The 26,970-nt window shown below is 51.9% G+C and overlaps 1 protein-coding gene across 2 annotated transcripts; it reads right to left on the reverse strand.

The window, feature by feature from the left end:
• Window positions 1-307: 307 nt before the first annotated feature.
• On the reverse strand, window positions 308-23,117 carry Zdhhc7 (zinc finger, DHHC domain containing 7). 2 transcript variants are annotated; one of them, XM_011248257.3, is made up of 8 exons: window positions 20,309-23,117; window positions 11,163-12,218; window positions 6,971-7,301; window positions 5,846-5,970; window positions 4,562-4,658; window positions 4,061-4,142; window positions 2,447-2,577; window positions 308-1,933 (listed from the first exon to the last, which is right to left on the reverse strand). In XM_011248257.3, exons 3-8 carry the CDS (start codon window positions 7,283-7,285, stop codon window positions 1,757-1,759), a joined length of 927 nt encoding a protein of 308 aa, XP_011246559.1. In that variant the 5' UTR covers window positions 7,286-7,301; window positions 11,163-12,218; window positions 20,309-23,117; the 3' UTR covers window positions 308-1,756. The 2 variants fall into 2 exon arrangements, with proteins under 2 accessions (XP_011246559.1, NP_598728.1); NM_133967.3 differs by having other exon boundaries at window positions 312-1,933; window positions 12,134-12,218; window positions 20,309-20,689.
• Window positions 23,118-26,970: the final 3,853 nt, after the last annotated feature.

Raw genomic sequence — 26,970 nt, forward strand, 5'->3', positions numbered from 1 at the left:
TTTGCTCCTGTGTTTGAGACAGACTCCGTCAGTTGACAGACTAGCTGCCAAGGTGTGACAACACATCCCTGGGTTCTAGCCTCTGCGCTGAAGGAGGTCAGCAGCTCGTGTGCTTAGAGCCAGTTTTATTTTAAAGCACATTTTAAAAATTCCCTAGTTAATTAAGGGAAAGTTAAGGGGTCTTAGGGCATCATCTACCCAGGTGACACTAGGAGTTGTACCCAGATGCCTAGGTCCCCTCACAGGCACACAACAGCTCCTGGAAAAGCAAGGCAGGTCACCCAGGAAGAAGAGGGCTGCAGGAGGGTGAGAACTGTGGACGGGTTACTTTATTTCATATAAAATCACACTGAGGAATTGAAAAGTCAAGTATACTCAGCTTGGGTTCACCGCACAGACTCCACACTGGAGGGTGAGACCGCCAGAGCCTACATGCCCAGACACGTGTGCAAAGGAACGCAGAGACAATCTGAGGCCTCGATGTCCCTCTGCAGGGACTTGGGCCCCAGAGATTGCTCGCTGCATGAGGGCTCGGCTCAGGTCCCTGGGGGTCACCTCAGTAGCACAGGAGCCCAGATGAGGGCAGGGCACAAGCAACTGACACCGAAAGAACAGTCATGGTGTCCCAGGGACAGAAAGGCAGCTGGTCCCAGAAGGGAAACACTGGTGTCTGCATGGGAGAAGACTCTCAGGAAGTCCCCAGACTCTGTCAGACTGCTCTCACCCAGCAGCAAAGCAACAACCAGCGGTTAAGGCAAATCCCCTGAGGGGAGCTGTTTGTGTACTGACGGGATTCTAAGCCCGCACCAAGGCTCCACTGACTGCGGTGCCATGGGTAGAGAAATAGTCACATATCACCACTCTGACAGCTCAGGCACCAGGCTGTCTCACCCTGCAGCACCTGCCCCAAGGGGCCCTAGGTGGCTTCTCACGCTGAGCTCCTCATGGCCCCTGCCCCAAAGCGCTGGGCCTCAGCATGGGCTACCACTCTCCCTGTTGAGAGACTGTTGCAGTTGCAGTTTGGCTGGAACAACAAAACCTCAGCTCCACGCCCTCAAACACTAAATTTTCAGTGAAATAAAAGCAGGAGGCCGGGCCCATGCACAGGCATGCCTGTTCTTTGGATCTGGACACTGTAGGATACATTCATAGTAGGCCAGCAAGGGCCAGCAGTGCGTCCCACTTCCCTGAAACACTGGAGTCTGAAAGACAGCTTGTCTACCACATACGTGCCTCAACGACACTGCTGACTCTGACACATGCTCACACACACACACACACACACACCACACAGACACACAAGGATGAGCACACACAGACTTGCTGGAAGGGTCAAAGGATGCCCGTTCCGGGGCAGCAGGGAGTGTTCTGGAAGCTGCTTTCACTGTTCAGTGCTGGGTGTCAGAGGCCTCCAAGGCAGAGTCTCTGTGGAACCCCTTCTTTCGGGTAAGGGGGTGCGCTGGGGATGGGCCAGCAGGACTCCCAGCGCTGCTGTGCTGGCTTTCTTCATGACTGAGAAGCAACTCCACCCGTGGGTGCCCACGCGACATCCCAAGGGTCAGGATGGTGAGACGATGGCCTCCCGGGACTGCATGCTTCTCCTGGCAGTACACAAGAGAAATGACAAGTGCCTGTGGCCTGTGGTCCATGAAGCCGCTCATGGCCCCGTCAGCTGGCCCGCTCCATCTGCCCACAAGGCTGCTGTGCACGCAGGCCACTGAGCACGGATGTCTGCAGACATTCCCACCCTGAAGGCTCAGACAGAGAACTCGGGGCCTCCTTTCCTGGTCCTCATCTGCAGCCGCCTGAGTCGGAAGCCAACGAAGGGGTTCATCCAGAGGAGGGAGGGAGGGCCCCCGAAGACAGACTTCATTCCTTCCCACCGCAGCCTGCGCTCCCACGTGGGCTTCTCGCTCTTCAGCCTCTCGATCTCCTGGGAGCAGAAGAAGCCAGAGCAGCAATGAGAAGAGATCCACAGTCAGCCTGTGGCTGCACTCGGCTACACACGGCGTGCTGCACTGTGGCTGCACACGGCTACACATGTGTGCTGCAAACAGTCAGCCTGTGGCCCAGGGGGAGGGGGGGGCCACCATCCGCATGGGTCAGCCTCCACGCCAACCTGGCATGGCTCTTGTGGCCCAGTGGCCTCTTGGGGGGGGGGACGGGGACCGACGCTGCGTCCCTACTCATCTGCAGTTAGGCAACGCCTACTCCAGGCCTGCAAGAGTGGGTACACCTTCACGGTTCTGAGACCCACTGAGTTCTGACCAGGAGCCTGCCTACTTTACCAACTTAAACCAATCCTGGGCCCAGGAACTATGCTGCCCCAATGGAGAGAGCAGCATACACAGGCCTGTGGGCCCAAGGTCTGAGGTACCACAAGTCCACATGGGCTGCTGCCGCTGACAGTGCCCCTGCCGCCCCCTGAAGACACAGGACAACTCACTGTTTCATCATTGCATATCGAGTGGATCTGGGTGCCGAACATGACTGCGGTGAAGGTGAAGAACAGGAGGCCCTCAAGGCACAGGAAGACCAACAGGATTACAGTTATGGGAGGAGAGAAGTCGCTGCACTCTGCGGACAGACGGGAGGGAGGCACTCAGTGTGCAACCGCCCTACTCTGCAGGGACCGCACACAGTTCCTAGGAGTGAGTTCCTCCTGCTGAAGAAGTTGGTACACAGCCCTGCCTGGCACACAGCCTCCCCATCCCTGCCAGCTGGCAATCTCCCCTCCCCTCAAGTCCCTTACCGCACTGGGGACTATACCCCTATACCCAGAGCTTTACAATGGCAGGCAAGCAGCTACCTTCTTCTGCTGTATACCCCAGCCCTCTCTTTGCTTTGATAGGGTCTCACTAAGTTGTTTGGCTAGCTTTGAACTTGTGAGCCTCCTGCTTCAGCCATCTGAGCAGCTGTGTGCATGGGTCCCCTGATGTATGCGAATGTCCTGAAAGAGCACTCCTGTGGCTACACACTGTGTGGCTACATGGGACATTCTACACTAGAGGCACTGTCACACAAGTTCAGCCCCCATTGCATACACTAGCAAGCATTTGCTGAAAGGACCCTGATATAGCTGTCTCTTGTGAGACTAGGCCGGGACCTAGCAAACACATAAGTGGATGCTCACAGTCAGCTATTGGATGGATCATAGGGCCCCCAATGGAGGAGCTAGAGAAAATATCCAAGGAGCTAAAGAGATCTGCAACCCTGTAGGTGCAACAACATTATGAACTAACTAGTACCCCGGAGCTCTTGACTCTAGCTGCATATGTATCAAAAGATGGCCTAGTTGGCCATCACTGGAAAGAGCAGCCCATTGGACAGGCAAACTTTATATGCCCCAGTACAGGGGAACGCCAGGGCCAAAAAGTGGGAATGGATGGGTAGGGGAGTGGGGGGGGGAGGGTATGGGGGACTTTTGGGATAGCATTGAAAATGTAATTGAGGAAAATATGTAATAAAAAACAACAACAACAACAACAAAACAAGTTCAGCCCCTCTTGCCTCTCTGTAGCTGCCAACTAGTGCCTGTATAGACTCCACCTGTCTGGATACCCCATCAGGCCACACCAAGGCAGCTGTGAACGGGGATCAACCACGCTAGCCAGAAAGCAAACGCAAGGCGCGTGGCCACAATGACAACCCTGCCTGCCTCTGTGTCAAAAGTCTGCAAGTAGCTGAAGTGATTTATCACAAGTTAGCCATGGACTGAGGGAGGGAGGCGTCAGCAAATGAGCAGGCTGGCAGGGATGAAGCTGCCACATTCTGATCTTAAGAAATGTTAATTCTTTACTGGCACAGTGGCTTATATACGTGTTAACCCAACACTTGGGAAACTGAGGGAGAAGAATCATCCCTGAGTTCAAAGCCAACCTAGACTACAAAGTGAGACCCTGTTTAAAAAAAAACAAAAACAAACAAACAAACAAACCTAAAAACAAAACAAGCCAACCTCAGGTTATTGGAGTAAGGCTCCCTCCCATCCAGGAACCCAGCTCTCCGTTGGCTTCCCCACACTGCAGTACTCTCAGGATTGTCATAGAGTCCTAGTTACCTGTCCACTGCCCTCGGACGCAGGAGATGAACTGAAGCCCACAGAGAATCAGAGCATGAACCGAAGACAGAGCTATGTACATCTAGAAGGAGGGAGACGGGTTAGTCGTTCCCAACAAGCTGTCAGCCTAGAAGCAGAGGCTGGCGGAGCTCACACACACCTCCCACCCCCAACAGGCAGAGCTGGCTGGAGGAGTGAACTATAGGTAGCAGCAGCAGCTGATCAGACCCCAGTGGAGCAAGCCCAACAGCCACCTGGCAAATAAGTAGAGGGGAAATGAGCTCTGTGTGAGGGAGGCCCTGTGTATGACAATGGTGACAGAGGGACAGGCAAACGTACAGCCAACAGGTGATGTAATACAAGTGGCATGGTCGCCCTGGACTGTGCTCTGCATGTGCCAGCACAGGCATTAGCTGTGGTTAAATACGTCCCCCAACTCCAGCAGGTTCAATTCTCAGAACCTCCAGTTCAGCGCAGTCTCCAAGAAGCGCATGCACTCACGGTGAAAAGCACGAAGAACCTCTGATTCTTCTCCCCGACGCAGTTGTTCACCCACGGGCAGTGATGGTCCATCTTTCGAATGCATCTCTTGCAAATACTGCAAAGGAGAGTACACTCTTCAGAACCTTGTGTTCTGGGGACACCAGTGACACCAATGGCATCCAAGGCGGGACAGGCTGGGAACATCTCTGCACAACACCTATGACAAGTCTCTATGCAGCATAGGCTGGCATCAAACTCATGACAATTCTCCTGCCTCGGCCTCCTCAGTGTTAGGAGTGCACGCATGCACTGTATCTTTTCCTACCTGTTCTTCCCTGGTCTTGCCTAGCTTTCCTGCCAGCTGCATTCTGAAACAGTTTCCATCACTGACTGCATCCAGTGAGGACTTGGCCCGGCCAGACTCCATAACTCCACCACTGTGGACCTGTGCATGTCCCCCAGTGCACCTGCCAACCCGAGAGCTTCCAAGCCATTCCTAGCTCACGTGCAATGGATCTGAGAAGTAGGCTCCCTGCCACAGCAGACACTTCAAATGCACACTGCAGTGACTCCTGCACTTGCAGAGCTGAGACGACCCCTCAGAAGGACTCTGGACAGCCAGTCACTCTCCACTGCCACCCCAAGCCCAAGGCCGCTGCTTTACTCTATGCCACCTCGGGCCTCGCTGGGAAGAAAGCATCTTCCCACACTTTCTCCGCAGCCACAGGTGACAAGGCCCACCGTGTCGTTTCTCCTCCCTGTGGAGCCTTGAATGGGCTGCACATCTTCATTTGCTCCTCCCGGAAGTCCAACCCGTCAGGAGGAAGATAACCTCACGGGGAGGTCACACTCCATCTTTGTGCACACACGAGGACTCAGCCCAAGAGATTTCCAGAATGGACAAGGATCCCAGGTCACCCACACCTCAAGGAACAGCAGCCTGTCTGAAATCCATCCTGGCTCAGCAGGGCAATGGTAGACGGTAGCAAAGGCCAGGAGAGGCTGACATTCAAAAGGCACCTGTTTGTGGGCTAAACTGTTGCTCCTCTTTCTCATTAACTAGTGTCAGTCAGAAAGTGTGCCTACAGGAGCCTGCATTTAGTCTGCAGATCCTGTCACACACGAGGGGCAGCAAGCACAGAGGCTTGATTCTCAGGCTACAAAATGCATGTGCCAGGCCAGGAAACCAAGCAGACACCTGTCGCTTCCTCTAACTGTTGTCCAGCTCGTCTCCTGCACTATCGGAAAACTCCCATGGGACTACAGGAACTGCCTGGGCTCTGCTGAGGGCAGAGGCCATACCTGCAGTGGTGGGCACGTTCCGGCTTGATGCAGCAACACTTGGGGCACTTGTAGATCACCTCGCCTGGCTTCAGCTGCAAGCTCTCCATGTACTCCTTCGTGGCGTTGCCTTTGGGGACAGCACCCTGTGCACACAGATTGAGTTCAGATTGGGTGAAAAGGAGGCAGAAAAACAAAACAAGGCTCAAATTCTAACACTCGAGAGGCAGGAGGCCAGCCTGATTTATCTAGTGAGTTCCAGGCTAGCTAGGGCTACAATGGACTACCCTGTCTCAACTCTCCCACCCACAACAAAAGATCTAAAAAATATGCCCATAATCCCAGCTCTGGGGAGGCAGATGTAGGAGGATGGCTGAGTTTGAGGCCAGCCTGGGCTACACACTGAGACTGTTTTAGTCAAACAAAAGGCCCCTGAAGCCTGAGCGTCCTGAGTCTGAGGAAGGAGTTAGTATGGTCAGAGGCGACCAGGTCACTGGCAGACAGTGCAACATTGGATGAGGTCTGCCTGGGGCACAGCTTTGGTCCCTTGTCTAGGCTAGCCAAGGCTACCATGAGTCAGGAGAGAAAGCAAAGGTTACACTGTGGAGTCTAACACAGCAGGGAGGCAGCCTGAGGCCGGGCAGCCTTGCCTCCATCTTAGAAGGCAACATAAGCTTACAGCAGCAGTTTCTACCTTCCTAGCGCTGCAGCCCTTACCTGCAGACACAGCACAGTATGCACGGACCAGGAACTCATGCCAGGGTCCTAGTTAGTGCTGTAAAGAAGCTGAGAACTTTCTTAGAATCAGCACACAGCCTCATACGCCAGCACTGGCTGCCTGGAGGGACTGCTCTCATGTGGCCTTGGTTGCCCTTGCCAGAAGAAAGCCCTGGCCATCTCCCCTGGATCTGGGGTAGCCACAAAAAGGGTGTCTCAAATTTCTGAGAAGCAGCTATCCCTGATCTGGAAGCTCTAAATCCGCCTTCACCACCTCAGGAACTGAAGAGCTGAAGTACAGGTCTGCCTCTACTCACAACCCAATGGGAACCTGCTCCAGAGATGAGCCCAGCACACTCTTCATGTGTGCTGCTCCTTCACAGCATCAGGACATGCGAAGGCTCTAAGCTGGAGAGACTGGGTACCCACCGGGTCAGTGAGCATGGTTCTCAGGTGGGAGGACAGCGCGAGCACCGCCAAGCAGTTGAAGAGGACTCCGTTCACCACGGAGTACCAGAAGTCTTTGGAAGGCAGCAGCATGACAAAGGTCACCACGAAGTCTGCATAGACGACGAGAAGCCACGTCATGACAGCACAGACCATGCCACAGCCATCTCGGATGAACCACACCCTGTCTGCCATGTCAGTCTCGGAGGACGAAGAGGATGCTGAGTCGTAATTGTCATTGTCAGTCAGGAGAGGATGGTGCTCGATGTCCCGGAGCCTGTGTCCCGACGGCTGCATGATTCCCTGAAACACCCTGCAGAGGTGGTGAGAACAGTGAGGTTCCTGGGCAAAACCACATATGTATACACATACACACACACAAAATTTAACATGAGGAGCCGCATGTGTTAAGTCAGGTCAAAGACACCGAGCAGAAAAGAACCTAAGCACCAAACTAGCCAAGGGCTCTGTCTCTGCTCTCCACACCACTGTCCTGCTGTGGGAGACCCAGTGGGTCCCCATGCTGTGGGGTTTGCTCTGTCTCTGCTCTCCTCACCACTGTCCTGCTGTGGGAGACCCAGTGGGTCCCCATGCTGTGGGGTTTGCTCTGTCTCTGCTCTCCTCACCACACCACTGTCCTGCTGTGGGAGACCCAGTGGGTCCCCATGCTGTGGGGTTTGCTCTGTCTCTGCTCTCCTCACCACACCACTGTCCTGCTGTGGGAGACCCAGTGGGTCCCCATGCTGTGGGGTTTGCTCTGTCTGCTCTCCTCACCACTGTCCTGCTGTAGGAGACCCAGTGGGTCCCCATGCTGTGGGGTTTGCTCTGTCTGCTCTCCTCACCACTGTCCTGCTGTGGGAGACCCAGTGGGTCCCCATGCTGTGGGGTTTGCTCTGTCTCTGCTCTCCTCACCACACCACTGTCCTGCTGTGGGAGACCCAGTGGGTCCCCATGCTGTGGGGTTTGCTCTGTCTCTGCTCTCCTCACCACTGTCCTGCTGTGGGAGACCCAATGGGTCCCCATGCTGTGGGGTTTGCTCTGTCTGCTCTCCTCACCACTGTCCTGCTGTAGGAGACCCAGTGGGTCCCCATGCTGTGGGGTTTGCTCTGTCTCTGCTCTCCTCACCACACCACTGTCCTGCTGTGGGAGACCCAGTGGGTCCCCATGCTGTGGGGTTTGCTCTGTCTCTGCTCTCCTCACCACTGTCCTGCTGTAGGAGACCCAGTGGGTCCCCATGCTGTGGGGTTTGCTCTGTCTGCTCTCCTCACCACTGTCCTGCTGTAGGAGACCCAGTGGGTCCCCATGCTGTGGGGTTTGCTCTGTCTCTGCTCTCCTCACCACACCACTGTCCTGCTGTGGGAGACCCAGTGGGTCCCCATGCTGTGGGGTTTGCCTCTGCATGCAAAGCTGTCACCTACCACAAAGAGATAATGAAAGGCATGAGCTGTATCCTAGCACACTGCTGTTCCCAGTGATCTGACCCGTTTGTGCTCTAGACAGGGCTCTCCACCCCCTCAACACAGTTGTCACCAAGGCATAGAGAAGAAAGCATGGTCAAAGAACATTGTCTTCCCTCTTTTAGGGGCTCACCAGGATGACCTCCCCCCACCCTGTCCCCAGGTTAATGCAGGTGTGTGCCTGCTTCTGTGGAGAGCACCCTCTTTGCCTCTAGACTCTGCGATCATATGGCAGTTCCAGCATAGCATTTTTAACCTTCGTAAAGTCTCTCTGTTTATGAATCCATTTTTATTTCCAGGCTTTTCCCATCCTTCCTGTGGTCTTTCACTGCTAAGAAGACAGAGGTCGGAGAAACTCAAGAGCCAGGCTCCTTAGTAGGAGCTGCTCTGCCTGCGGCGCTGGGCCTGCCGGGCTTGTCCTTCTCTTAGCGTGTTTGCTAAGGGTGGCAACTCTCAGGACAAGCACAGGGAGGGAGGGAGGGAGGCAGAGTCCAGCTGTGTCTCGGCCTTGTTATGTGGAGAGGAAACACTGACAGGCACCAGGGCAAACTGACCATCCAGAGCAGCGTTGCAGTGGGCAAGGTGAGGGAGGGGTGTGGGTGAGGCTCCAGGAAGCAACAGGCTTTTAAAGTCTGGACACAACATTTCTTCTTTCTTCCTTCTTCCTTCCTTCTTCTTCTCCTTCTCTTCCTCCTCTTCCTCCTCCTCTTTTCCTCTTTTCTTCTTTCTTTCCTCCTCCTCCTCCTTTCTTCTTCTTCTTCTTCTTCTTCTCCTTCTCTTCCTCCTCCTCTTCTCTTCTTCTTCTTCTCCTTCTTCTTCTTCTCCTCCTCCTCGACAAAGACTTGTCTTCGTCTTCTTCCTTCTTCCTTCCTCCTCCTCCTCCTCCTCCTCCTTCTTCTTTTTGGTTTTTCGAGACAGGGTTTCTCTGCGTAACCCTGGCTGTTCTGGAACTCACTCTGTAGACCAGGCTGGCCTCAAACTCAGAAATCCGCCTGCCTCTGCCTCCTGAGTGCTGGGATTAAAGGCGTGCGCCACCACGCCCAGCTACAATATTTCTTCTTAACTGCAGTGGAACATACTTGCCCATGGGAGTCCCCATTTGGAGGGTGAGGAGCTTTGACACAGCACAGACCAGGACAGAAAGGCAGGCATGTCATTGTTTCCAGAGCCAGAGAAGAAGCAGAGCAAAAGAACTTGGTGATGATGTTGAGTGCAACGTGTAATGGAGGACAGGAGAAGAGGGACGTTTGCTCGACCCGGCTTTCACGTTCCATGTGCAGCTTTCCCACGCAGGCCCCTGTAAGCCACATAGGCCCTTGCTTCTCTTGTCTGCAAACACCGTGTGCATAGCTCCTCCCTCCTGGACATGGTGACTGGGGTCTCAGAGCCTCAGGGACCATTGGCTGAGCCTGGTTCTGAAGGGCCAACAAGAGGCTGGTGGCTCTGCTACATCTGAGCCCTGTCTGTCCACCAGCCAGCCTCCACCCACCTCCTATCATACTTGCTCCCTGCCGGACATCAACATGCTGGAGATGTGTCCCCTCTGAGACAGGACAACTGCAAACAGCAAGGGCTGTCCACTTAAAGGCGGACGTGACAGAACCCCTGCGCCCTGGTTAGGCAGTCTCCTATGATTCCCAGTATCTTTCCCCTCCTTTTTTCTTTCTAAAACACAATTGCACAGTGTAGCCCTTGCTGACCTGGAGCTGGTTCTGTGGACCATCCTGGCCTCAGTCCCACAAAGATCTGCCTACTTCTGCCTCCAAAGCACTAGAACTAATAGCATGCACCACCACACTTAGCTAACTCCCAGTTCTTTAGGAAAATTGTAACAGGGCCCAGGGAACATCAAGGCCCCCAGCCAGGGGGGTCTACAGGCCAGAGCCCTCTGTTTCTTGGCTTCCTTTACAAGATGTGCACTGTGAGAAACAGCCTGGCTGACACGGAGGGATGAGAGGTTTTGGGTTGGAACTCCACCTTAACAGTCTGAGCTCTCTCCAGGTGACAGGACATGCAAGTCAGATGGGTCACAGCCACTACTGAGTGGTGCCAGCTCTGCTGCACTTTCTGGCTCAGGTTCCATGAGGGCTGCTAGAGCATGGAATGCCCTGCTCCTCCATACTGGGGTACTGATATGGGAATGGCATACCTAACCAGAGCCATGGCGGGTACTCTTGGACACGCACATCCTGGAGCAGTGCATCTGCAAAGTCCATGGCCAGAGAGGAGGGAAACAGCCCAAGACCCAGGTATCAAAGCTATCACTGCCTCTTCTTTTTACAAGATCCCATGTAGCTCAGGCTGTCCTTGAACTCCTGACCCTCCAGCCTCTACCCACCAAGTGCTAGGGTGACAAGCACGTGCTTCCAGGCTTGTCCCAAATCTGAAAGAAGGCAGTCACTGAAGACAGAGGACCGTAGCTGTCTGGAGTGTGCCCCACCCCGAGTCACTGCATTAGTGCAACAGGAAAGGAGAGAGTGCGGAAACCACTCCATACACAAAGAGCACATGCCAGCACCCAGGATGTGATGCTGAGCCGCACGACCCACAGAAGGCATGTCCCACAGCAAGCACTAGTGTCTGCTGGTCCACACCTGGAGGAGCCCTGAGAACACTGGCGTATTAGTCAGGGTTCTCTAGAGTCACAGAACACATGGAAGGTCTCTATATAGTAAGAGAAGCTATTGTAATGACTTACAGTCTGCAGTTCAACTAACCTAACAACGGGCAGATGCAAACGGGAACTCCAAGAATCTGGTTAGCAGCTCAGTCCCGTGAGGCTGGGTGTCTCAATGCTCTTCTGTATGAGCCGGGTTCCTGAAGAAGTAGCTTCCAACAGATGTGCTGGCAAGTAAGTGCAAGCAGGCGGAGGAGAAGCCTTGCTTCCTCCACGGTTCTTATGCAGGGCTCCAGCAGAAGGTGTGGCCCAGATTAAAGGTGTGTACCACCAGGCCTGGACCTAACCTGTTCTTTACTTGGGACTTGCTCTGTCCCAGGCTGGCCTTGAACTCAGAGATCTGCTTGCCTCTGTCTCCTGGGATTAAAGGTGTGTATCACCTTGCCTGGGCCTAAGCTTATCATGGCCACTATGTTTCAAGATCAAAAGCCTTTATTTTCCCGCCTCAAGATCAGGATCACAGGTGTGCCCTCCAGTTCCGGATTGTAGTTCATTCCAGATACAGTCAAGCTGACAACTGGGAACAGCCATCACAACTGGTGTCTGTGAGGTGACAGAATCTTCCACGTCCATCAAGTGAGTGCAGGTTACCTGCTCCTGAGCCTGTACTCTGCACAGAGTAAAGCCCATTGTCCTCACTGGGAGTAAACACAGACCCCCGGGACATTACACGCTCTCCATCTGCCCTGGTGACAGCCACATCTACAGCCTTCCTCTTCTCTTCTTGTGTGGCCTATGCTACTGGCCAAAGGCTGAGGAGTCAATCAGCAGACTCCTTCCTGGGCAGAGGCAAGCCAAGTCGACAGGTAGAAAGGGAGGCCTCGGCCTGCAGCTGCCTCTGGGCTTGACCACACACACCTTACCTGTCCCACACCCCACAGCTGCATCCTAATGAGCCGCTCTGGTGGCTGGTGCCCACAAGCCCAGCACTCAGGAGGCTGTGACACAGAGGATGGTCAGTCTGAGCTAGAGTGCGACCCTGTCACACACGCCAGCTACATACACACTTACCTTACAAGTTGCTTTTAAGCATCATGGGAGCACTTGTGCCTTTTTTTCAGGACTGTAAGCCGCATGCTGTCCTGTGTGATGTGGCCTGCAAGATAAGAAACCCGATGACAGGTTACGTGCTGTGTGACAGAGCAGCGTATGGCGTGGAGGCTGATGAACCCCGGATCACGTGCACACACACACACACACACACACACACACACACACACACACGGCCTACAGCAGCACTGGGGCTCTGCACTTGGGACTGTCCACAACAACAAAATCACTGAGCTTCAGAGTTCTCGTCACTAGCAAATTGTCAACCCTGGAAACAAAATTATTGATTTTATTATTTATGACTTTGAGATAAGGTTCAATAGGTTGTCCAGGGTGGCCTCCAACTCATGGACTCAAACTATTAAGCCATAACAGCTAGGATCAGGGCACACACTACTACAGCCAACCATGGCTGAGTGGCATTCGTACATGAACTTACCAAGTTCACTAAGAAGCCCACTGTGGTGACACCTGGCTGTATCCCCAGTACTCAGGAGGCCAAGACAGGAGGACAAGTTTGAGGTCAGCCTGGGCTACATAGTGAGACTATGCCTAAAAGGAAACTCATTAGGATGTGTTAGTAAGTGTGTGCTTCCTGGGCCCCTGCGGGGCGCCATTAGAGGTGAAGAGGACTGCAGGGACTGGGGCAGCGCTGGAGGGAAAAGCTTCAGCAGACATGCGTTCACGAGCCAAGGCTCCCTTCCATCTACCTGACTGTGACTGCCACCTCTGTGGTCATGGGCACACAGCAGAAGGAACTCAAGATCAGTATCTTTTGTGATGGGTTCCACTAAGGACCAGCGGTGTGACATCTAACCCTGTACCCTGACTGACCACTTGGGCCCCTGGCCTCACACTGAGCTGACCGCAGGGATGCTGTAATCACATAAAACCAGTGCCCTACATACAGAAACAAAGCAGACCTCTGCAGCAGACAGAGACGCACCTCACCACCTGGGGCTGGCCAGCCAAGTGCTAGCCTCTTTAAAAAACCCCAGAGATGGAAGGCTCAAGACCAGAGCTTCATCTGCACAGATCCCAAACAATGTGTGGATTGACTGATTCCAAACCAAGAGCAAAGGGCCTCTGGCTGGGAACCAGTGTGGTCAGGAAAGATGACTGGCCATGTGGTAACCTGACAGACATGAAGTGGGAAGGGCACAACACACGAGAGGGAACTGTGACGGAGGACAGGCCTGGGTCCTACTCAGTCCTCAAGTGCCCTGCTCAGGCACCAAAACTCACATAGGGGACAGGTATTTTCAAGAGGTACCAAACAGACATCAAGGCAGGGAGAAGTTGGCAGGGAAGACTGTCACCCAAGCAAAGATGAGCAGAGTGCAGGAAGAGTGGGGCCCGGGGGACCACTGTGCAGTCTTGGGAAGAGTAGCAAGGCAGTGAGGATGGGCAGGGCTCGCTGGCCTCTGGGACATGGGAACTGCTGGCTGCTGAGGAGATGCCATGGGCTCACTGACCATGGGGTGTCGGCAGGACACACCCAAAAAGCTACCAAGCAGCCAACCAAGAGCAAGTGCTCTGACTTAGAGTGAGAGGCCACAGCATAGCAGTGTGGGGAGAGCAGAGACAGGTAAGTGCACACAGACCCCAGAGGACTGACTGAGAATGTGAGCATTTCAGGGCGGGGAAGGAACCAGGAGGATTGGAGCAGTCGGCCACCACAGACAAAGCTCACAGGCACCGGGGACTTTGTCCTGGCACTTTCAGTAAACTGCTAAGAGCCTGGGCCACTGACTGCTAAGAAGGTTACAACTCTTTTTTAGGGCCTCATACATGCTAGGCAAGAAAAAAGCAAACTTTGCACTGCTGCCAAGAGAGAGGCAGCTGAAGCTAGAGGGAAAGAGGAAGCTTTGATTTTTAATCTCCCCAGGATCCCCTCCTTTCACACTAGCGGGAGCACGGAAGGCACTCTTGATCTCCCTACCTTACAGAAGAGCTTCTCTGCACCCACCGCACGGCGCTAGGACCATGCCACATTTCGCCCAAAAAGACCAGATGCCAAGTAAGCCGCCTAAGCCACTGGATTGAGCAAGAGATAAGGCTTATCCCAGAGGCCCTTTGCTCTTGTCCTTGCTTTGGATTCGTCTTCTGGCCATCAAAGCAGTACAGGATCACAACAGTGCTACTTCTAAAGGAAGGGAGCCCGCGTGTGCAGGCTCAGGGAATGAAGCCACAGGGAGAGAGAGGACAAGGAAAAAGGCAACTGTAGGAGGGTGGAAGGCTTGCCTCACCCTGAGGAAACCTCACATTCACAGCTTCCAGTGATCTAAGGCAGCAGCCTCACAGATCCCTGCACGGAGCCTGCACAGTGCGGTCCTCAATGCTCAGGGGCAGAAGTAACCACGCATCCTCCAAAAAGTGAGTGAGAGACTGTCTGTCCCCATGCCGCAGCTTAGAAACAGTGCTAAGTGTGCAGAGAGGGAGAAAAGGCTCCACACTGGACTGCTGTCACAGCCCGAGCCAAGCAGAAAGCCCAGCTAACTCAACAGGTCAGTGGCTGCACAGCCTGGAGGGTGGGTAGTGTCACAGTCCTCCCTCAGACCCAGATGGTGGCATATAGCCACAGGATGCTGGGAACTTGCCAAAATGTACGTTGGAGGTGGCAGTGCATGCCTTAATTCCAGAACCCAGAAACAGAAACAGGATCTCTCCAAGTTCAAAACCAATCTAGTCTACATTGTAAGTTTCAGGTCTCATAGTACTGGCTGCAAAGAGACCCTTTCTCAAATAAGCAAGTCCCAATACAACAGCCTTTGGGTACTGGAAGAAGGGTCTGAGAGATGTAGGGTGAGGAGGGGCTAAAGCAGCTCACTCTTGAAGAGGCACTGGGAAGACAGGGACAGGGAGGATAGGGACAGCTGTGGAGTCCAGGACGAGGAAGAGCGGAATGTAGAGAACCTACCGTGCTCAGAAAGCACTCACTGTAAAGGGCTGGCCTCTCCATCCAAAGGACCTGCCAGGGCTCAGGAAGGAGGTGGCAGGCTAGCAAAGAGCTGGTGACAGAAGAGTGGGTATTAAAGAAAAGACTTAGCCTAGAGTTGCAAAACAGAGTCCAGGTGGGAGAGGCAAACGCTTAAAACCCGGGTCACTGAGAACTTGGACTGCCCAGGTCCCAAGGAGACCCAGCAGCTGATCCAGAGTGAGGGAACAACTTAAGGAGTCCTCTCCTTAAGACAAGGTGGGGATCCTGGGCATTCAGAGGGGCATCATCAGGGCAGCAGACTCCTCCCTGTGGTCAAGTAGACCTATGCCTCTAACAAGCTTCCTGGGCAGGTCACCAACCAGGCAAGAAGGGCACCTGAGTCAGGGTGGGGACAACTTCAAAGGGAGACACATCTCAATGTGTGACCTAGAACAGTGCTTGTGGAAAGTGCTTCCCTCTCGTGTGCCCACAGCCCCTGGTGTGGGGCTGGCCTCCCACACCGTGCTGATCCCCTCTGCACACAAACCTATTATTTCCTCCTCTAATTACTAAGACTAAAAACTATTAACCTTGAAGAAAACATAGATACAGCCACCTACAGCCAAGTGTCAACACATCTGCAAGGCTGCACACTGCAGGCAGTAAGCAGCCCTATTAACCTTTCTAGAAGTGTCTTTTAAATACGTAGTCACAAGAGAACAGCAGTTGGAGCACCAGGCCACAAAGGTCGAAGGTGGAGAACACAGGCACAGAAGCAGGAGGCTAGGAGAGGAGTCACCTCAGGGGTGGGGCACATCACTGGGAGGAGAGTCACCATGGGGGTGGAGCATTCCACTGGGCTTTCCCTTCAACAGCCACACTTGCCCACAGGGCTCCAGTCCAGGAGCACCCAGGATGGGGCCTGACTTCTCTCCCTCTGTGTTCTCTCAAGTGTCTTCTTGGGGATGTTGGGATGGAGAACTCAACCTAGTAAATACCCACACTGGTGACATCACTGTCTGGTTAACTGGCTACTAGCAAACTCCACGGCTGGAAGGTAGGAGCAGAACCTCACTGTTAAATCTCACCCTCTCCATTTTAATAAGCACCACACCACCACCTCGTCACCAGGGTCAGCTTCTCGGGCCTCTTCCTCCAGCCCCCACATCTAAGTTGTGATTAAGTTCTGAGTCTTGACCTCCAGGACCATCTTAAATCCGACCATATCTCTGTCTGCCCTGCCCTGCCCTGCCCTGCCCATACAGATCCTGGGACTGTGCACTCAGCTTGCCTCCAACCAGCCTCCTATAGACTCAGTGCCTCTATTTACCTAAGCAGCCCACCCCACTAGCATGCAGTACAATCCTTCGGGATTAATCCTGCGGGCCTGTCAATCACCTGCACAGGAAGGTATCTCTCAGGAAAGCTGTCTGCCACAGACACTCCAGCAGCATAGCGTGAAGCTTGCCTAAACCTGTGGGCCAGCAAGACGGGCTCTCCAGTCACTGTCACCCTGCATTTCCCTCCATGATGGTCCCCTGGGCCACTGTCCACTCTCACCCTCGAGAGTGTCCCACACTATGCTGTGTTTCATCTGAATTCTTTCCCCAGGGGTAACAAGGAGCCCAGAGCAAGATTCCAGTATCTAGAGTTATTGTTCAAAACCACAGCTCAGTTCCCCAAATCTCTCAGCGCTGTTTTCCTCTCCCCCATTCTGGTCCAGGCTCAGTCCTTCCACCTCTCCCCACAAGGTACTCATTTGGTAAGCTCCTCCTGGCTTCTGCTTCTTCCAATCAAAATTCATTTTCAATCTCTCTGCCTCGCACAAGAATTCATTCACCAATTTTTAGGCACCCACTATCTTCAAGACTGATTGGATACAGAATGTTTTAAATGATCAGGTGCTGTGCCAATAAGACACAGTACACAGTCTGGATTTCATTCAAGAAGTAGCAGAATTCTACGAAATGTGTACAAGAAAGGAACTCAGCAGTAAGCAGGGCTCAGAGCAGCAAGACAAGAAAGGTTTGCAGTGTGGAGATCGAAGAAGCCAGATGAAGACCTACTGTGCTGCTCAGGCCAGCCTCAAACTTCTGGGCCCAAGCGATTCTGTTTTATCCTCTGGAGTCAGGACTACAGACATAGACTACCACGGTCTACCTGCATCAGAGGCTTTTAGACTGAAGGGGACTGGAACTGACACAGCTCTCTCACTGTCTTCGTTAGCTTCCCATTGCTGTGAACAGATACCATGACCAAGGCAGCTCTTAGAAGGACAACATTTAACTGGGGCTGGCTTACAGGTTCAGAGGGTCAGTCTATTATCAAGGCGGGAGCATGGCAGCACCCAGGCAGGCATGGTGCGGGAGGAGCTGAGGGTTCATCTTGTTCAGAAGGCAAACGGGAGACTAGCTCCTATATGACTAGGAGAAAGATCTCAAAACCTACCCCACAGTGACACCCTTCATTCAACGAAGCCACATCTCCTAGTAGTGCCACTCCCTGGACCAAGCATATACAAACCACCACATTCACTGATCTTTATGTCCTCCACAACTTAGAGGGGACAGTGATTAGTCAATGGCAAAGCAAAGACTTCCATCTTCAAGCAGGAAGAGTTGAAAAGACTAACAGTGCATGAGCTGGGAGGCTCTGCATCACAGAATCCACCTGCATGGAAGAAAGGCCTCCTACTGCACTGCTAACCAATCACACCTCTGCATCAGAGGATGCCTGAGCTGGCAATACTCCATACACACTGTCACACAGCAATGTTAGGATGGCAGAAGCTGGTATTTGAGATGTCCCTGACTTCCGTTCTCCCCTGGCCAAATTTAATTGCAGCCTTTTTTTGTAATAAACCAACTAACTGCCATCCCTTTCAGTGGGCTCTGAATCCTTCCTGTGAACCATGACCAAGCTGGTGGCTTTACCCCACCCCAATTTGCAGTGTGGACAGTGAGGTTGTTCCTCCTAAACTTTGCATCTCAGCAATGCTCACAGAGGACTTAAACTCTCAGCTGGTCCAACTGAAGTGTTCAAGGTATCACCTGCCTTGGAGCTCAGTTTAGGGAATATGAACTTGACTGACAGTTTTGATTGTACACATTCTGTTCTGTTCTTATGCTTTGAGCATTCTGTAAAAAGTGTATACAAGCTGGAGAGATGGCTCAGTGGCTAAAAACACGTGCCATTTTTTCCAGAGCACCTGAATTTCTCAGCTCACAACCACCTGTAGCTCCAGTTCCATGGTATCCAATGGTCTCTTCTGGCCCACATGGGGCAGGTACATACACACACGCATTTATAAATTAATTAATTAATTCTTAAAGCATGTTACGGGTTTTGTTTTGTTTTGTTTTTTGTTTTCCAAGACAGGGTTTCTCTTCTGTGTAGCCCTGGCTGTCCTGGCACTCACTCTGTAGACCAGGCTGGCCTTGAACTTAGAGATCTGCCTGCCTCGGCCTCCCAGGTGTTGGAATTAAAGGCATGTGCCACCACCGCCCAGCACATATGTTACTTCAATAATCAAAACATTACTTTGAAGAAATATTCCTCAAAAGCTGCCTCTAGTAAATCATTACGTGTCACTGCTCGGCAGGTACCGAAGCTAGGAAGCTCTGGGGTGATGAAAAACCACTTCCAATGCACCCAAGAGGTCCCTTTTGTAGGGACTGACTTCGTCTCCTTTCCGCAGGTGAAGAAAGAGCAATCATACTGTCTTATATCACTGACACTCAAGTGAGAAAGTAATAATTTCAATGAGAGTACACAATCTTGCCTGTCCTTTCACTTCACATACACTTCTGAACTGAGGACCACCCCATTAGCTTGGGTCCTTTCCCATCTTGTTTTGCTTTGCTTGGGGTAGGTCCGAACTTTCAATCCTCTCACCTCTACCTCTTGGATGCTGGGGCTATACCTGCCTTCTCTTCCATTCTTAAAAAGGGCTTGATTTTAAGGCATGATGAGCAGCAAAGCCACAGAGTTCTAATTTGTTTGTTTGTTGTTGTTGTTTTGAGACATGGTTTCTCTGTGTTGCCCTCACTGTCCTGGAACTCACTCTGTAGAACAGGCTGGCCTTGAACTCAGAAATCCTCCTGTCTCTGCCTCCCAAATGCTGGGATTAAAGGTGTGCACCCATTACATCCAGCTTAGAGTTTTATTTTTAAGTATATCAACCGACCAAGCGCCCAGACACTCAAGAGTCAAGTGCTGTTGAACAAATTCTGAGTGAAATTATCTCTTCACTTTTTCCCACTCTCAGCCCAGAAGCCAGTAACTCCTTACCAGTAACTCCACAGAGTACACAACACAGTTTCAACACCCCCAACCTGTCTATTTTGTGCAACGTTCAAAAAATGAAATTAACACTCCCATTAGCCCATTTTGTAAAATACCTCCAAGAACCTTTCTCTTTAACCACTTCTGCAGGGGCAAGTATCACAAGGTATCTTTTTTTGTTGTTGTTTCTAAATGTAGCATGAATTAAGTGAAAGTTATAAACAACTTTGGAAAGATCAGAGTGGTGTGCTGGGCAGATTTACCAAGAAATATAAATGACCTCTCTCCCAAGGCAGTAAAATAAACACAAGTGTACTCCCTCACTAAGGGGACTGATTGCAAAGCAGACTGTAGCTTGGATTTGGACAGCGCCACACACACCAGTGAAAGCCGCTACAGTGCAGACTGCTGCAACTATGACTACTCCAATTTAATTGCCACAATAAACTGGCTGTTCACGAGCTAATAAAATGTGCCTATTTAATAGCTAGAAGGGACTTAGTTCTAGAAATAATGACAGCTCAATAGAGTTGAACCTTATTGCCCTGAAAGCTGACCCGATTATCCCAGATGCCCTTCCGGGTAACTACCCTCCTAACACCATGGCCAGGGGCAGGGGGGAAGAGAAGGGAGACCGGCAAAGAACAGAAGAGTCCCGCTAAAGAGAGACAACAGAGGCCTTGGGAAGACAGACCTGCGACGAAGCATGACCATAAAAAAACTTGACAGCTCGCAGACCGGTGACAGCACTTTATGACAGCCACCCTGACGTTAGCTCTGGAGCGCCCAAGGTCAGGCAAAAGGCTGCAGGTGCAAATGGGGCTCGATCCTGCGGGGTCCGCAGAGGAGACTGGAGAGCCCCCGAGGGGACCGCAGCGCGGAGGCGGCGGGGAGCCGCCCGGGGTCGCGGCCGCCGCTCTCCCCGCACTCACCCGAGGCCCGGGCGGGGTCGCCCAGTGCTGAGGCTCCTGGTGGCCGGCGGCTGCAACGGCGCGGGCGGCGACGCATCATGCGGCAGCGCTCATGGCCGGGCCGGGTGGACCCGGATCCGGCTCGGTTCCGCGCTGCTCGGGCCGGCCGGGCCGGTGGGCGAGAGGCAGCAGCCCCAGCAGAAGCGGGAGCCCGACGCCGAACTGGCACAGCCGAGCCGAACGACCCCGGAACTGGACCAGGCCGAGGTCAAGACGCTGCGCCTGCGTCCTTCCGGTCGCGCCGCCCGGGGCTTCCGGGAGGCGGATCGCGGGGAGGCTCTGGCGATTTCATCCAAGACCGGGCTTCCAAGAACTCGGCGGTTCTTGGAGGAGAGGCAGCAGCATCTACGGCAAGACTACTAAACGGAGATCCCCCGGGAAGGGTGGCCCGGAAGAGAAATCAGTGCCTACGGGGCGCCGCGAGGGCCACGCCGCGTTGCCGTTCGAGAGCACTCGATAAGGCTTCCCGCCGCACCATACATAGATGAAGTTTGTGGCGACTCCGATTCTCTTTTTAAGGATGTCGGTGCCAGGTGGAGGAGGGAGAACTACGGAGATGAAGGATAGAGGCGCGGGGGTGGAAGCAACTGAGCCAGAGGGCGTTTGGGAGCCCGAGGCAGCGCCCTGGACCGGAGATGGGACTCCTGGGTCCAGGCTTGCACACCTCCATGCCCAGGTCGCTGGAGCGTCGCTGCGACCCCTTCCTGATGACCGGCCAGAGTTTTGCGGAGGTAGAAACGAGTGTTTTTATAACCTTCACCCGTCCCCTGCCTCTTGAGTCCCCTGACAGACTTAGCACAATTTGTCCAGGGCAGAGAAGTGTTTGGTAGTTAAACTGGCAAACGCAAGGTGTGCTGTGATACTAAAAAGGGCTATAATGACAGCTCCGGGATCTAGCCCATTGGGGTACGCACGCCATCTTCGCTGGGTTTCCTGTCCCCGCGCCCAGAAACTGCTATTCGAGCCAGATTTTTGGAAATAAGGGTGCATTAGATTAACTGCTCCAAAATTACAGCTTTTAAGTTTAGGCATGGAAGTGCACGCCTAAGTCCCAGCACTCAGGAGGCTGAGGCAGGAGGATTCGGAGTTCGAGACCACTCTAGACTATATAGTAATGCCATCTTGAAAAAAAAAAAAGCATCTTTTGGGTTTGAAAAATTATGGTTACATCTTTTTAATCTTATTTAATTCTTTCTTTAATTCTTATGTCTGTGGGTGTTCTGCCCGCATATATATATCTGTGTACCACGTGCATGCTCGAGGAGGGCATTTAGATACCCTGGAACTGGCGTAAGCAGTTTTGAGTTGGCTTATGGGTGCTAAGAAACCAAACCTAGGTTTTCTGGAAGGACCACCTCTAAGCAGACTCGCAGGCTCTGTAGCCCCTTTTGTGGTTACGTCTTGTGCATCCATATACTCACTATGGTACCAACCTTTCAGGTGCCTCTTGTTTGGCCTGCCCTAGGTAGCTATTTCCTCAGGATGGAAAGCGGGGCTCAGGACACCCATAAGACCCGGGAGGTCTTGTGGATCATGTAAGGAGTACACTGTTGCTGGTTAGAGGAGACTTTCTGGAGCCTTGCAGGCTGTGTCATGAGCATGTTTTCCCATGCTAGGGTGGACTTCTCAGTGTTGGCAATGCCTCAGTTACCCATACACCTCTAAATAGCCATGCACTTGTAGGTAACCCCGATGAGCTTAGCAGTTCACTGAGGCGGACCTGAATGGAATTGAGGCAGAATAGAAAGACAGGGACTTCAAGGACCCTGGGAACAGAAAAAAGCCCTCACCCTGACCTTTCTTGCTCGCTGAGAGTTAAGAAACCAGCAAGATTGATAAAGGCAGTATTGCCTCCAGAGACAGTGTGTTTTCCTCAAGACAACACAAACAGGATGTTAAAAACAGGAAATAAATTGTGCACACTCACGGTCAGATTGTTTGTGCGGATCTAGCTTAGCTAAATAATAAAAGCACCTTACTCAGCAAGAGACCCTGTCTTGAAAAATCCCCCATCCCTTGAGGACCTCTGGCCTTGGAGTACCCAGGCAGACATACAAATGCACACACACACACATACACACACACACAAGAATAAAATATAAGCTTGACTTGGAGATGGCTGGAGAGGTGGCTCTGTAATTAATAGCACTTGCTGCTTTTGCAGAGGACCCATGTATGGTTCCCAATACTCACACAATAGCTCACAACTATCTGAGCTACAGTTCCAGGGGACATGATGCCCTCCTCTGACCTTGGAGGCGCATGCTGCACATTCATACATACATACATACATACATGTGTGCAAAACACTCATATACATAAAATTAAAAAAATTTTTTTAAGTTACCAGCTCATGTATTTTACTTAACATTAACTTATGTAATTAGTTATTTTGAGGCAGGATCTCATATAGCCCGGGTTAGCCTCAGACTTACCATGAAGCCTGGGGTTCCATCCCCTGTACTGAATAACCTTGGTAGTGGTCATGATAACTCATGCTTGTAGTTTCAACGCTTGGAAAGTGAAGGTGGGAAGATCAGAAGTTCAAGGCCATCCTCCTTTACAAAATGTTAAGCTTTGATTACTCTTGAAAGCTTATAAACTGCATCTTTTGAAGAATGTGACTTAACAGGCTGTAGGTTGCTATGTGCGGCCATTGTGAAGACAGCTAAGTACGACTTCCTGGAAAAAGCCCACACACCCATCATGAGACTGTATTATCCTTCTCCTCTGTGACTGTCTCCATACTTAATAAAGTCACTAGCTTTGCTTCTGTTCGGTTCATCCTGAATTCCTTCCTACAGCCAAGTCTACGATCCTTCTGTTGAGATCCCGGAGCAGGAAGGGAATTCCTCAGGCTGCTGCCAGCTGTTGGGCTGTATCCCACAACCGCTCACACGAAACGATGTCTTTGGTCTTTCGTTGGTGTGCTATCTAGAGTGGGCAGATACTTGTTCATGTCTCTCCAAGAAAAGCCATGCCAGCAGCCTGCCATCCTGGTAGCTTTGACTCCAGGACCCCTAGCTTGTGGCCAGGCTTTTTTGTTTGTAGTCAGGAAGGAAGGTTTTGTTTCTCTAATACCAAGGCTGCATAGCCACTGTAAGCAGAGTGTGTTTTCAAAGAGCAAGGCGAGAAGCGTCTCTTTCTACAAAGGCAGTGTCAGGTTCTGTACAACGTGATGTGAGTGCATGCCAGCATTCAGGGCGCTCAGAGATGAATCCAGAAGACAGACACAGAAATCCTTAGTCAGGAATGCTGAGATGATTTGCCTTTAATAAATACAAATCTGACTTTCAGGGGACGGAGAGGTCCACTAAACTTGTATATGACAGATCCATCTGCGTGTCTGATGTCTGTGGACAAGAATCATTTGTAACTGGTGGTGTGGCTAACATAATCCCAACACTTAGGAGGCTAATGCAGGAAGATCGCTGTTAATTTAAGTCTAGCCTGTGCTACAGAGTGAAACCTTATCTCAAGAAAAGCCACAAAACATGAAACAAATGTGATAAGAATCTTTGCACTAGCAATCTGAGAGAGAACTTTACAGAACCACAAACCAAAAAGGTGTCGCAGACAGGCCTGTTGCTTTCTCAAGATACCCCAATGAGATCAGAACAGGTCACCCCAAAATACACCTAAGGTTGAGTTTACTTTGAGCCAAAGGTCACTGAGAAAAGAAGCTTTCTCAGCCTTCCCTACTCCCTGCCTAGTGACAGTGACGTCATGCCTAGTGACAGTGATGTCAGGACTGGAGACTTCAGACTCCTTCACCCAGGAGAGTGCAGAGGAGCCTCCCGTGCATTTCTGGGAGCACAGTTGACCTGTCTGACCTGCTGCCTTGAACCCCAAAACAGCTTTCCTTTGCCCTGCCCTTCTGCGTGTATTCTTCATTGGCGGTGGTAGAGAAGCCGGATTTGAAGCCCTTCTTAGGTTTCCTGTCAGAGTCAAGGGAGGTACGTGAAGATAAATGGCTGCCTGTTTTTCTCCTGCCAGTCTTTGTCTCAGGGCTCCAGCCCAGCCCGGAGGAGGGGGAAGGGAAGGGCTTTCTTCCTCTCCTGTGTCCCCACCCTTTGGACCCATCCCAGCGTTTTCACAAGAAGATGGAGAGCGGAAGGATCCTCCTCTTGGCCTTGTGAATCACACTCTGGGAGCCAGGAACCTCTAAAGTAAAAACTGTAGGGAGAGAGAGACAGTTTCTGGGGCAGGTCCCCCCCAACAGTCAACAAATGTTCCCTGGATCTGAATTAAACTTATTTATTTTTCATTTATTTATTTTGTTTTTCCGGAGGGGACAAGGTGTCTGCATAGCCCTGGCTGCCCTGGAACTCACTCTGTATACCAGGCTGGCCTCAAACTCAAAGATCTGCCTGCCTGTGACTCCCGAGTGCTGGGGTTCAAGGCTCACTAACGTAATCCCAGCCACCATCACCCTGCTATCTTTTGTTACTGAGACAGGGTCTTACTCGCTAGCCTTGGCTGGACTGAACTTGCTATGTACTAATGGCCTGAGTCCAATCCTGGGCCCTACATGTGGAAGGAGAAAACCAGGACTAGGGTGTTGTCTGACTGCGTGAACACTGTGGCATGTACACACACACACTCACAGGTTAAAAATCAGCAGCGCTGGGTGTTGAGGATGGAGAGAGTGAGGGTGGAGAGAGTGAGAGTAGCTATGTAGAAGACCCCGTCGCAAAACAAAACAAAACTAAACGTGCCAAATGTGTGTTCTCTCTCTGTCTCTGTCTGTCTGTCTGTCTGTCTGTCTCTCAGATTGGACTAAGTTAACAAAACAGTTCAGTGTGTCTGTGTGTGTGTCTGTGCATGTGTTTAGGCCAGAAGGACAAACTTGGGTGTCATTCCTCAGGAGCCATCCCCCTTGTTTCTGGAGATAGTGTCTCTCCCTGTCTCCCTGATCTGGAGCTCAATGGCTTGACTGGAGTAGCTGGCTAGTGGAACCCAGGGCTCCTCCTGTCTTTGTCCCCGAACCCCTCCCCCAGCCCTGGAGATCCAGACATGCCCACACCAGGCTGCCGTTTACAGGGATGCGGCTCTCATCCTCATACTTGCACAGCGACCACTTGACCAGCGAAGCCGTCCTGAGCCCAGCCCTCGCTCACCATCTCTAGCAGCGGTGTCTGATCTGCCAGGCATGTCCCCTCCCCTAGCCGAGCATTGTAAAGGGGCCAAACAAAGCTCCATCACCAAGAATTAGACTTGATTTCTAAGGTTTCTTCCAGTTTTGTGACTGTGGTCCGTCCGTCTCATTGATTTCTCTGAGGGCCTTGGGGCTGAGGCCCTCTTTTTAATGTGTATGTGTCATTGTGTTGGTATGCACACACGTACAGTGCTTCCAGGAGCCCCTAACGCTGGAGTTGCAGGCAGCTGTGTCTTACCTGATGTGGGTGCTAGGAGCCAAACCTGGGTCTTCTGCAAGAGCAACAAGTGCTCTTAAGGGCTCCCCAGCCCAGTACCCCATAATGGTGGCGCTGGCAGAAGTGACAAGCAGGGTTTTCTTCCCATAGGTGACTCTTGTTTATTCACTAGACAAACAAGAACTAGTCCCCAGCAGAGCCCTCCTGTGCCCTCCACCGCCTCAGACAGCCCATGGAGGTTCCATTCAGCTGTAGAGGGAGACAAGACTGAGTGCACTATTGGCCAGCATAGACAGAAAGGTTCACAGTGCCCTGTGCTGACAAGGCAGACTCTTAAAAAGGTTTGTTATCTCTCCAGAGAATGCTAGCAAGAGGACTCCCCAGAATGTGAGTGTGCACACCCTTTGCCCAGCCCCTGGGAACTGATGTGTCTAAAGACTTCTGTTTGCTTAAATGTGTGCACCGGAGTGCTGATGTACCACCAGCCGCATCCCGTGTGCCTGTCAGCATGTTAGCGTGTTCTGCTCCCTCCGGGGTTTAGGCAAGTCTTAAAGGCAGCCGTTGTCATGAGTTGGGATTTATGGTCCTCAGGATACATTAATTCTATGATATAAAACTGTGTTTGTGTGAAAAGAGATGAGGGATACACATGCTTATATAATCTTAGACTGCCTATGGGAAAGATGTAAGCAACATGCTTATATAGTCGTAGACTGCCTATGGAAAAGATGTAAGAAACAAGCCTGAGGCTGGAGAGATGGCTCATTGGGTAAAGGCATTTGATGCCAAGCCCAGCAGCCTGCATTTTGGTCCTCAGAACCCACATGAGCTAATAGAACTGATTCCCTTGGGTTATCCTCTGACCTCTATACTTGCTGTGGTATACGCATGAACACACACAGATTTTTAAAAAGGGAATAGGCCTGTAATGTCAACTATATATGTGTATATATGATTTGATGTCTCTATAAAACCTAGGGGCTGGAGAGATGACTCAGTGGTTGAGAACCACTTGCTGCTCTTGGAGAGGACAAGGGTTTGATTCCCTCCACCCACATGATGGTTCACAACCCTCCTTATACCCGCTCCAAAAGATCCATCGCTCTCTCCTGACCTTGAGTTCCAGGAACACAGTGGTACATATACATACATTCAGGCAAACACTCATAAACATAACTATTTAAGCATTTTTTAAAATCCAGGATCTACAAATGAGAGAAAACATGAGATGTCTACCTTCCTGGGACC

The sequence above is a fragment of the Mus musculus genome, chromosome 8 (genome assembly GCF_000001635.26).
Source record: "Mus musculus strain C57BL/6J chromosome 8, GRCm38.p6 C57BL/6J".
Classification (NCBI taxonomy): Eukaryota; Metazoa; Chordata; class Mammalia; order Rodentia; family Muridae; genus Mus; species Mus musculus.